This window comes from Mytilus edulis, chromosome 6, assembly GCF_963676685.1.
Source record: "Mytilus edulis chromosome 6, xbMytEdul2.2, whole genome shotgun sequence".
Lineage (NCBI taxonomy): Eukaryota > Metazoa > Mollusca > Bivalvia > Mytilida > Mytilidae > Mytilus > Mytilus edulis.
Genome location: NC_092349.1, coordinates 6392758 through 6405964, shown reverse-complemented (window position 1 = coordinate 6405964; position 13207 = coordinate 6392758). Strand labels below are relative to the sequence as shown.

General features: G+C 32.7%; 1 protein-coding gene across 1 annotated transcript in view; it reads left to right on the top strand.

Moving 5' to 3' along the window:
* The window catches only part of LOC139527023 (uncharacterized), a 34346-nt gene that overhangs the window by 11197 nt on the left and 9942 nt on the right, over positions 1-13207 (top strand). Inside the window, exons 10-16 of the mRNA XM_071322265.1 lie at positions 873-997; positions 1704-1793; positions 2329-2501; positions 4021-4116; positions 5953-6081; positions 8383-8529; positions 9433-9520. Of these exons, the coding sequence (XP_071178366.1) occupies positions 873-997; positions 1704-1793; positions 2329-2501; positions 4021-4116; positions 5953-6081; positions 8383-8529; positions 9433-9520 (848 nt within the window). The remainder of the gene's footprint in view (positions 1-872; positions 998-1703; positions 1794-2328; positions 2502-4020; positions 4117-5952; positions 6082-8382; positions 8530-9432; positions 9521-13207) is intronic.

Below are 13207 nucleotides of genomic sequence, written 5' to 3'. Positions count from 1 at the left end.
GAGCACTGTGACCAATATGGCGACAAATGGGAATTAACTCTTGCTAAAATTGTGTCAATCGCATCGCATCTACATTGGAAAAAAACGGTGTTGACAGCACAGTAACATACTTATTTTGTTTTAAAAATATTTACTGCATCCAGGTGCTCGATATTTTGTTTGAAATAGAAAATAACATTTGGAAAACGTTACTTTTAATACATCATTAATGTAAACACACCAACAAATATTCCCCTCAATAATGGTTGATCGATATAAATACTAAGCTCTATGACATGAAAAAAACACGTTATTTTTCTAATGCGTCCGAAGCGCCTACTTTTCCACGAAATATGTGTTAAAATTCATACGAGTAATGAATAACAAGAAATATTTACACTGTCAGTACATGGAAATGATTATTTCTAGTTCAGATTATTCCTATTTGTTTAGTGAAATAAATAGCTGTGCCTAGAATAAACACTTTTTGTTGGTTTACCATTAACACAATAAAACTTGTATTGTACAGAATTAAACACAAAACCACCATAATTTGAAATCACTGACCGAACATCTTGCAAGGTTCATCTAGAGTTTCGTACAAAAGGGGCCTTATTTGAAAACTTCGGCTAAGAGTGATCAAGAGTTAAGAGGTGACATCGAATTTGTATAGTATTTTTATTTGTATAATATATATGAACCTGTGATAGCATACCCTTATTTTGGTTTCTTTAAGGAAGCATATTTATAAAAACCATTATATTTCATTTCAATGTCATCTAGTTATGTTATAAGAGTGTGGGGCATATACTTTGTTATACGTATTATACTCGAGTAAAGAAGAGATTTGTACTTGAAATAATGTACTGTGAAAATGTCTTTTTTTTAAATAGTATAATATGGAGTTCTGCAAATATTGTACTTGAGGGATTTGTAATTGAGGCCTGCCGACAAAATGGTATACATGCCAATAATGTACAGAATCTCACGATTACCCGTATGAAGATTCAAAATACAGGTAGTGTGACAGATTTTACTAAAACAATTGGGAATGGAAATGAGGAAATTGTCAAAGAGACACCATCCAACCAAAGAGTAGAAGGCCACCAACAAAGCCATAAAAATCTCGCAACCCGCTATGTGCTTCAGCTGGCCCCTAAACAAATGTGTGTACTAGCGTTGAATAGGTGATGTTCCATCGAGGGTTGATACAAACATGAATTTGATAATACAAAATCACATACAAGTATTTTTAGTGGAGAATTCCGCATCTCAAAATATGTTGTAGTCCTTCTAAATGTAAAAAAAAACTTTTAAATTTCTTGCAAATTAAAAAAAAGCACTGATTCCACTTTACGATTACGATGCTACCAATGAATTGCAATTAGAGAGATGTGGATTTGCTTAAAAAAACACAACAAGAATAACACTTAAAAATCATTGGTGCATGCATTGAATTTGTGTTGAAGTCCTTTGATTTGTCTCAAATACTGTAAACCTAATCATTTTCGTGGATACTTTATTTCATGTTTAACCCTTGCTAGTCCACTTGCGTGAATATTTAATTTCGCGATTTACAAATTAACTTGATGCTGTTTAATGAACAGATCCAAGATTTACATATTCGTGAAAATTTATAATTTATTGAATTTTCCCGTTATTTTTCTGCTTGCGAAAGTTGCGAAAATTAGTTGGTTTATATTACAAACCCACGTATATTTCAGGCTCAGATGGTATAGCTTCCTATAACGGACACAACATTAAAGTTAACTTATGTGATATTCGAAATGGTGATGGTGGAATCAGTATTTCTGGTAGGTACTCAAGATTTATAATGTCTGTATGACATAATCCCTTTTTTCCCAGCTAGTTGCTGTTAATGTTTACATTTTTCTGTACTGTTGTCTTTCCTTTAAATTACTAAACTAAGTATAAGCTTCTTACAATCGTCGATAACATCTGTCTATATTAACAACGTAAACTTATTTTCTACAAGAACTATTTGAGATTGACACCGCATGTCCAAAAAAACATGACTATATATTATACTGTTTGTCCTGCTAACGATAGTAGAGTTGCTTATTGTTTTTTTTTGCTCGTCCGTCCGTCGCTACCGTACCAGGTTAAACTTTGGTAATATGGTTCGATTTGGCCCCACTGAAGATTCTAGTGTAGCCAAAACGCGCGTGCGGCGTACACAATTAAAAGCCTTCTTTATTTGATAATTGTTTTTCAAATACATGTATACAATAGCGACACCTAATTCACAAAATTCATGTAATTCGGGCATGTACTATATTCTTTATTTTCCAAAAATATTCAAATATTTTACTGGTCTATTGAATACAGGTGGGGACCAGATTACACTTACTCCTTCTGGGAACGAAATATCGGATAATATCATATCTAACTTTGGAAGAGTGGAATATGTAGGGAGTGACGGTATAAGTGTTGATGGAGTTGGTATACACGTGCATCACAATACTTTGTTTAACGGATCATACAAAGGAATCGATATTAGAGTAAGCATATGTTGTATAAGGATACTAATTGCAAATAATACAGAAAAAATAACAGAAATTATTATCACTTAGCTCGAACAACTAAAACCTCAGAAAAAACAAATCAACTAGCAAAGAAAAGCAATATTTAACTGCATATTTATTTTTTTTTTACTTAATTTTGTTTTAGTGAGGAACGTCGGCGTTTTGACCGTATTTCCCTGATAGATGGAGGCTTCTCACGAGGAGCAATTAAACCAAGAGTTCCAAGTGGTGAAGTTGAAATTATCTTTGAGTAAATTTTACGGACGCCATCACGGGTTGTTCGACCGTTATTTGATATCCGTTTCCGAGATGACAGATGATATGTTTTTAATGGAATAACTACAATCTCGCACCGCTTTTTACGAATATGGCCTACCGAATTAGACTTCTTATGGGGGTTGTACTAACATGAGCAAAACGACGGGTGCTACATTTAAAGCAGGATCTGGGTACCCTCCAGAGCACCTAAAATCAGACCAACTTTTTGATGGGGTTCGTTTTCCTCAGTGTTGAGTTTTCTATATTGTGTTTTGTGATTTCCTGCTTGTTTGTTGTTTTTTTTCCTTTTGAGCCATGTCGTAGTCAGTTTATGTTCCCTCTGGTGTCTTTCGCTGCTATATAGTTTTAAATTATACCAATTCATATTTAGTTGAGAAAGAAAATGACATGAAAATATCATATATTTGTAAAACTTCTAGTTTTCCCCGTAAGCTGCATAATGTAGGATAGGAAACTAGATTGTGCATGTAGTCTGTAGTTCAGAGTTTAACATTGCTTGAATAAAACAAGAAATCAAAGGAGCGACACCAAAAAAAAATCGTCATGCATTTGCATATATATATATAAACTATGAGAACAAACCAATTCCTGCACTTTCTTCCATTTTTCATCTAAGCATCATAATGATATGCAGGTTCATTTCTCTGGTAATGTAAAGGCAACAGTAGTATTCTGGTGTTCAAAAGTCATAAATCGAACCAGAGAAAACAAATCCCGGTTACAAACCAAAACTGAGGGAAACAAATCAACTTTAAGAGGAAAGTGCCGAAGTGCAACAAAAACAAACGCCAATACACATAGAAAATAAATATGTGATAACACTTGTCATATTAAAGATTTGGTACATGACATGTTAAGAAAAAATGGTGGGTTGAACCTTTTTTGCATGCCCAACCTCCCGCATTGTTAAAAAAAAAATATCGCTAAAAAAATTCGTGACAGAAATAAAGACATCCACAAGAACATTAATAACAGAGAAACGAGCAAACACAAAATATATTCATAACATAGAAACGAACAAACAAATAATATTTTATCCATTCGTTTAATGTGTTTGAGCTTTTGATTTTGACATTTGATTAGGGACTTTCTGTTTTGAATTTTCCTCGGAGTTCATTTTTTTGGTGATTTTACTTTTTATAAAAATCGACACAACAACAACAACGAAAATTAGAATGAAATGTATAGTTTTTGAAATATATGCATTTAATTGCAGGGAAATGATCACATATTCGAGTACAACCACATATCTAAAATGTGTTTAAAAGCAAGTGATTGTGGAGCTATTCAATCTGGACGCCATTTCTCATGGGTATGGAATCCGTAGCTTGATTTAAAAAATTTAAAATGAATTAGGTCTGAATTCCACCATGAAAGAATTGTTCCAAAAAAAAAAACGATAAATCATTTATAGCATCTAAATAGTATATATATATTACTAGTAGCATAGTCAAGTAATAAAATTATCAGGAAACAAAACAATAGTGACAATATGACAATGATACAATACAAAAGTAATAATGTTAAAAAGGTGACAATACGATAGAAACAAAATGTCAAAATTCTGATGGAAAAGCAACGATATCAAAATGTCAAAATATACAAAAATTGGTAAAATGTTTGTAAATAAAGTCAACAGTAGTATACCGCTGTTCAAAACTCACCAATCCATGGACAAAAAACAAAATCGGGGTAACAAACTAAAACTGAGGGAAACGCATTAAATATAAGATGAGAACAACGACACAACATTAAAATGTAACACACACAGAAACGGACTAAGCATAAGACAAAGGCAACAGTAGTATACCGCTGTTCAAAACTCATCAATCCATGGACAAAAAACAAAATCGGGGTAACAAACTAAAACTGAGGGAAACGCATTAAATATAAGATGAGAACAACGACACAACATTAAAATGTAACACACACAGAAACGGACTAAGCATAAGACAAAATCCTATGAGAATAACAAATAAGACATCAAAACCAAAAACATGAATTTGGGATCGATAAGTACCGTGACACGTCTTATAGTAATGTGAATTCACACTCAAAAAAAAAGAGAAAACAAACGACACAACGAAAACACAACGTTAAAATGTAACACACACAGAAACGAACTAAAATATAACAATGGCCATATTCCTGACTTGGTACAGGACATTTTTAAAGGAAAAAATGGTGTGTTGAACCTGGTTTTGTGGCATGCCAAACCTCCTTCTTTTATGGCCATGTGAAATACAACATTAACATGACAACACAACATTACAGGACTAATTTCACCTATAGCTAAAGGATGAGAAGGTAAGGAAAGGAAGTCTTTTGTCCATTTTTATTTGGATAAAAAATTTTCCGAATGTGTCTTTTTTTGCTATGCGTTATATCTATATATGCAGCCAAGTTTAGTGCCATATCCGTTTTGGGAGATTATCCCGATGGTTTCTCTGAACAAAACATGTTTCTATAATTTTTGGAAGTTGGAGCAAGTTAACAGAGGTAAACTTCCCGCTTTTATCAAAAAGCCTTTCTAGTATTAGTAGCAATTTGATACTTACAATATGAAACCGTGACACCATACTAGGATAATTTAACTCGTCATTTTCTACACAAACATAGAAATAACATATAAAATTGAGAATGGAAATGGGGAATGTGTCAAAGAGACAACAACCCGCCCAAATAAAAAACAACAGCAGAGGGTCACCAACAGGTCTTCAATGTAGCGAGAAATTCCCGCACCCGGAGGCGTCCTTCAGCTGGCCCCTAAACAAATATATACTAGTCCAGTGATAATGAACGCCATACTAATTTCCAAATTGTACACAAGAAACTAAAATTAAAATAATACAAGACTAACAAAGGCCAGAGGCTCCTGACTTGGGACAGGCGCAAAAATGCGGCGGGGTTAAACATGTTTGTGAGATCTCAACCCTCCCCCTATACCTCTAACCAATGTAGTAAAGTAAACGCATAACAATACGCACATTAAAATTCAGTTCAAGAGAAATCCGAGTCTGATGTCAGAAGATGTAACCACAGGAAATACACTGAATTTTAAGCAATTAATCTTACGAATACTTCTTATAGTGTTAATGTTACAATAATAAAGTAACATTTAAATAAAAAACTATATGATAATTTTTAGAGAGGTAATGTAATACGATACAATCATATCCAAGATACACAACGACTGGTTCCTGGTGCTGACGTCAGAGGGGTTATGTTGGATGACCAGCTTTCAGGAGTACTGATAGAAAACAACGTTTTCAATCATGTATGTCATTAAACACAATCGTTTTAGGGCTATGTTCCAAAAGTGTGAGGTTTGAAGGTTAAGTCAGCTTGCTTGCTTAGTATAAATGTTTGCTCAAGTATTGTATTGTATTTATGATTGACATCTGCAATTTATCAATCTATTGACGGTGCTTCACGATAGTATACATTATGATTGAATGTTATTGGATGTAATATTTTATTAGTATAATGCAGATTACATTGCATTTATACAAACAAAGCAAGCAAGCTATTCACCTTTACACTACATCTATTAAGAAAATAGCTCTAATCACGTAAATACAGAAACATTATGTGGAAACAACAAGGGCTGTTTAATCTAGAAAACAATATGTTTTGACCTTGTAACACTCGAAAAAAAATCTACAAATAAAGCGTATTTACTGATTAATGGAAGACTGTTCATGATCAATTCGTACAGATCTGAGTCAAGATTTATTGTTTAATGTCGTCATTCATGTTTCCTTTCTTACGACACTGCATCTCCTTCCATGGATTTTTCATACTGGTTATTTTGATGAAAGTCTTTTTTTTATTATCAAATAAAATTTGGAATAATTTTAAATGACTAAAATATCGTTAAAAGATCAAGCATTTGAAATCAAAACAACTTCACAGAGGCATAAGCTAATAATTTAATTGACAAAATGAACGAAAAACAAACAAAATCCAAGAAAATTCTTTACAGAAAACACATTTTCCCTCTACAAAACCTCCATTGAAAAATCAGGTATTCTAGAATGGGAAGTAGTTCTTACCGCAATCTTGAATGGCAATAAATCTTATGATACTGACAAGCTAACCTATTGAAAAAATAGGCTTTAAAATCACCAAATTCGCTAATATATGACTCCAAAAACCCACTATTCAATGTAAAACAAGACATTCCAATATACCAACACAGGACACAAACACTTTCTTGTTCATTTCATAAACACAGGATACAAATAGTACCAAGGATTTGTATAGTAAGAAGGATGTATATATCAAGTAGGTTCGTACTATACAAATCCTTGATAGTACATATCAATGAATGATTCCTAGTCAAAAGGTGCACTCAGTGTGTCAAGGTAATGATATATAGAGAATAATACATGGCAAAATCCGTATCATATGTCGTATCATCCCGAGACATCAATATCAGCCCAAGGCTTTATCATATATTTCATCAGAAGAGTATAATATATGAACTGTTTTCTGATCCATAGCACTGGGTTACCTCCAGTTCTACTTTTGCCTTGTTTCGAAGGCCTTAAACCGAAGCTCCTGGGTTACCTTACAATTTGCGTGCTGTGTTTTAAAAATATTTTGTTTATTATTGTATTTATTTGTGTGTTTTGTATTTTTTATAGTTGCATTTAGTGTGCCAAAAAATATGAAAACTTGACGTTCGTGACGTCATATACCAAACAATGACGTCATTAAAAAAATTGACCTATTTTGAGGAAAATTTTTCTTAAGCAAAAAACAACAAAAAAAAATGACTTTATGTATAAAAAATAAATTAAAAAAAATAGAGGTGTGATAAAGGGTATGCGATAAAGGGTATGCGATAAAGAGTGCGCATCAAAGTTGCGCGATATGGATTAAACAACAGGCTATTTATCAAATATGCAAAACTACTGTATTTACTACTAAACATATGATAAATCTATATATCTTTATTTTATTTCTAACATCAGTTCTTATCGGTCTTCAATGTGTCGAAACAAAGTGATACAAAGGATACAATTTAACATCATAGGTCGAAAAAAATAGACAACATCATGCACAAGAAAAAAATATGACGAAAAAGTCTTTTGTAGACGAAACGCGCGTCTGACGTAAATATAAAATTTTAATCCTGGTGTCTATAATGAGTTTACCCACAAAACTATTCAATGTAACTAAACTCATCAAAGATACCTGGATTAAAATATTATACGCCAACGCGGATTTCGTCTACAAAAGATAAACCAGTGACGCTGGTAAAAAAAAGTTCAAATAAAGTACGAAATTGAAGAGTGAGATAAAATTTAAGTAACACAAACCTAACTAAATAACGAGGTTGAACTCAGTTGCATGGTAGAATTAATAGTTATTGGTTGACAAGTTGCAGCTATCGCATTTCATGTACTAATTGTAATAAAAAGTTAAAGAGATGTCACAAGCAAAAAAAGAGGTTGTTTATTGCAAAGATATTTTCAATTTTTAGTGTTTTTAACTCTTAAAAAATGATGATTTAGATATAGAATGAAATTTCTCATCAAGGTGTCAAATTGCAATTTTTTGTCTATTTCAGAACGACGTCCATGTAAACATCGGAGGCGGAAGGGACAATATTGTACATCAAAATATATTCTACAACACAACACAGTTTTCTATGCAGTTAGATGCAAGAGGAGCGGATGGGAAATGGCATACATCGGATATGTTAAGATATTTAAATGTATACAATTTTAGAGTTAACATCTGATTGTGTCATGTCATCTGAATGTTTCTAATTAAGAATGTATTTAGTTTGTCAGTAGATAACTCCTATGTTATTCATGTATTTAACAGCCTTGGCGATTTAAAGTTTTTGGAAGAGTTCCCGACGAATTTAGATTTACTAATTTTTAAGTGTTTCGGAGGCACGAAAGTTTTAAAGTGTATTATTCATCTCAAAATGTACACACCATTAAGAAAATTCCTCGGAAAAACGACAAATGACAACATAGGACTTTAGAGAAACTAAGCAAACGCAACCAAACAATTCCCACATTATAAATCTTTATATCAAAGATTTCAAGATTCGGAGAATAGATTAAAAAGTGCACTCATTTTTTCTCAATGCTCATCTTTTTAATCCTCGTATCGATCTGTGATGCATTTATCTGCCGCGGGTTAGATGTATAATCAGTTTATGGAGTCAGTAATCTAACAATTTTACAAAACAATATACACAATGAATCCATAGTGCGATGTTAAAAGAGTCTTAATATATCAAGGGATATGAAAAACTCATAACTCGAGGAAAACAGACAACGCCATGGCAAAAAAGGAAAAAAAAGATAATAAGCCGAAAGAGTATAAAAACACTACATAATACTTTAAAACTGAGAAACACGAACCCCCATTAAAAGCAGAGATGAACTCGGATGCTTTTGTATGAAAAGGGTGAAGATGTAAAAGCGAAATCATCGTATAAAACTTTGCATGTGGTTTCATGTACAATAAGTGGTACATTCAAACAGTCTTACCAATACCTTAGATTTCAATTTTCAAATTTGTCTCTAGCAGATCTGAATATTGTTAATCATGATTAATTCTGCAATTTTATCTTGTAAGCCTTTTGTGATTTTTTCCACAGAAAATACCCTACACTAATAGTCTATGGAGCAAAAGATATCCAAAGCTAGCAACTATCATGGCCGGACATAACCCAGGAGATCCCGTTGGTAAGACCAATTTTATTTACTAAATTTTAAAGTTTTAAGTTATGATTTAATGTTACATTTTTATGAAACATATTTAATTTTTAAATGATGAGAAAGAATATTTCTGCAACCTGAATATCATAGTTTTAATTACGTTTAAAAATCGGTGCTACGTCATCTAAGGTAAATAAAGTTATATTATGTCATTGTCAAAGCTTATCGATACAAACGGAAGGAGGTGTGGTATGTTTCCAAGTGTGACAACTAAATCACCATAGTTCAATTAAGAAATTAAAACCTTATAAAGGTCACCACTGTCCTTCAACAATGATAATACAATAATACCGTATAGTCTGCTATAAAAAAAACAACGGTATAACTGAGAAAGTAAAAATCTTAAAAAATATATTTTAAACCCTTGGCGCATAGTCACTCACAAATAAAATATACTCATTCAAACCAAATGATCTCCATTTATAAGATATTTGACATTTATAAAACGACCTAAAGAATTGTATAATGTCGTATTGTGTTTTATCATATCTTATTACTTTATAAATTGTTTATTTTAAAGTGGATGTACATTTTGTTTTACATGTTATTTATGAAAGGGTATGGTAAATTTCCTATGAAATTATTTGATATCAGTTTCATTTTCAAATAGTATTTCAATCTTGACTTTCATTACATTATCATAGATCCGTATGTACACTTTCAATATTATAACTATCAATAATATTACCTTTATCCGAATAAATGCTAAAAAAATAAGCAAATGTCTGAAGTGAAAAAGGCAGATTTAACAGTGTCCTTTCGTTGGTGTCTCATAGCCGTGAAATCAATAGTTATCCTTGGTCTTATATGAAAGATTACAAGTTGTGTCATATATCTATATAAAATTGTGAATGAAAATGAAGAATGTGTCAAGGACACAACAACCCAACCAATTAACAGAAAACAGACGTAGGCCACCAATTGGTCTTCAACACAGCGACAAAATCCCACTTCCAACGGCTGGCTTCAGCTGTATATGCTATATGTATGTTTATATGCCATTTTGTGTTTTGTTGTTGAAATATTTGTTATGTTGCATATTACTATTTCTGACAATGTTACCTATAAAGTTTGATTGTGTTGTTCACACATTGTTGTCCACATAACAGCATTTTATGCGACTGCGATACATGTAAATGGTTTAGCTACCTATAAAATCAAGTTTAATCCACCATTTTCACATGAGAAAATGTTTGTACCAAGACAGGAATATGACAGTTATAATCCGTTTCTTTGACGTGTTTGAGATTTGGATTTTGCCATTTAATTAGGGACCATCTGTTTTGAGTTTTCCTCGGTATTTTTGTTGTTTTACTTTATAACTGTTACTGCTTATATTATATCAGATACCAATTGTTTCGCCTAATAATATGACTGTTTGTGTTGCTCACACAATGTTGTCAATATAAGAATGACTGTTTGTGTTGCTCACACAATGTTGTCAATATAAGAATGACTGTTTGTGATGCTCACACAATGTTGTCAATATCAGAATGACTGTTTGTGATGCTCACACAGTGTTGTCAATATAAGAATGACTGTTTGTGTTGCTCACACAATGTTGTCAATATAAGAATGACTGTTTCTGTTGCTCACACAATGTTGTCAATATAAGAATGACTGTTTCTGTTGCTCACACAATGTTGTCAATATAAGAATGACTGTTTGTGTTACTCACACAATGTTGTCAATATAAGAATGACTGTTTGTGTTGCTCACACAATGTTGTCAATATAAGAATGACTGTTTCTGTTGCTCACACAATGTTGTCAATATAAGAATGACTGTTTGTGTTGCTCACACAATGTTGTCAATATAAGAATGACTGTTTGTGTTGCTCACACAATGTTGTCAATATAAGAATGACTGTTTGTGTTACTCACACAATGTTGTCAATATAAGAATGACTGTTTGTGTTGCTCACACAATGTTGTCAATATAAGAATGACTGTTTCTGTTGCTCACACAATGTTGTCAATATAAGAATGACTGTTTGTGTTACTCACACAATGTTGTCAATATAAGAATGACTGTTTGTGTTACTCACACAATGTTGTCAATATAAGAATGACTGTTTGTGTTGCTCAAACAATGTTGTCAATATAAGAATGACTGTTTGTGTTACTCACACAATGTTGTCAATATAAGAATGACTGTTTGTGTTGCTCACACAATGTTGTCAATATAAGAATGACTGTTTGTGTTACTCACACAATGTTGTCAATATAAGAATGACTGTTTGTGTTACTCACACAATGTTGTTTGTGATGCTCACACAGTGTTGTCAATATCAGAATGACTGTTTGTGATGCTCACACAATGTTGTCAATATAAGAATGACTGTTTCTGTTGCTCACACAATGTTGTCAATATAAGAATGACTGTTTCTGTTGCTCACACAATGTTGACAATATAAGAATGACTGTTTCTGTTTCTCACACAATGTTGTCAATATAAGAATGACTGTTTGTGTTGCTCACACAATGTTGACAATATAAGAATGACTGTTTGTGTTGCTCACACAATGTTGTCAATATAAGAATGACTGTTTCTGTTGCTCACACAATGTTGTCAATATAAGAATGACTGTTTCTGTTGCTCACACAATGTTGTCAATATAAGAATGACTGTTTGTGTTGCTCACACAATGTTGTCAATATAAGAATGACTGTCAATATAAGAATGACTGTTTGTGTTGCTCACACAATGTTGTCAATATAAGAATGACTGTTTGTGTTGCTCACACAGTGTTGTCAATAGAAGAATGACTGTTTCTGTTGCTCACACAATGTTGTCAATAGAAGAATGACTGTTTGTGTTGCTCACACAATGTTGTCAATAGAAGAATGACTGTTTGTGTTGCTCACACAGTGTTGTCAATAGAAGAATGACTGTTTGTGTTGCTCACACAATGTTGTCAATATAAGAATGACTGTTTGTGTTGCTCACACAATGTTGACAATATAAGAATGACTGTTTCTGTTGCTCACACAATGTTGTTAATATCAGAATGACTGTTTGTGATGCTCACACAGTGTTGTCAATATAAGAATGACTGTTTGTGTTGCTCACACAGTGTTGTCAATATCAGAATGACTGTTTGTGATGCTCACACAATGTTGTCAATATCAGAATGACTGTTTCTGTTGCTCACACAATGTTGTCAATATCAGAATGACTGTTTGTGATGCTCACACAGTGTTGTCAATATCAGAATGACTGTTTGTGATGCTCACACAATGTTGTCAATATAAGAATGACTGTTTGTGTTGCTCACACAATGTTGTCAATATAAGAATGACTGTTTGTGTTGCTCACACAATGTTGTCAATATAAGAATGACTGTTTGTGTTGCTCACACAATGTTGTCAATATAAGAATGACTGTTTGTGTTGCTCACACAATGTTGACAATATAAGAATGACTGTTTCTGTTTCTCACACAATGTTGTCAATATAAGAATGACTGTTTCTGTTGCTCACACAATGTTGACAATATAAGAATGACTGTTTGTGTTGCTCACACAATGTTGTCAATATAAGAATGACTGTTTCTGTTACTCACACAATGTTGTCAATATAAGAATGACTGTTTGTGTTACTCACACAGTGTTGTCAATATCAGAATGACTGTTTGTGTTACTCACACAATGTT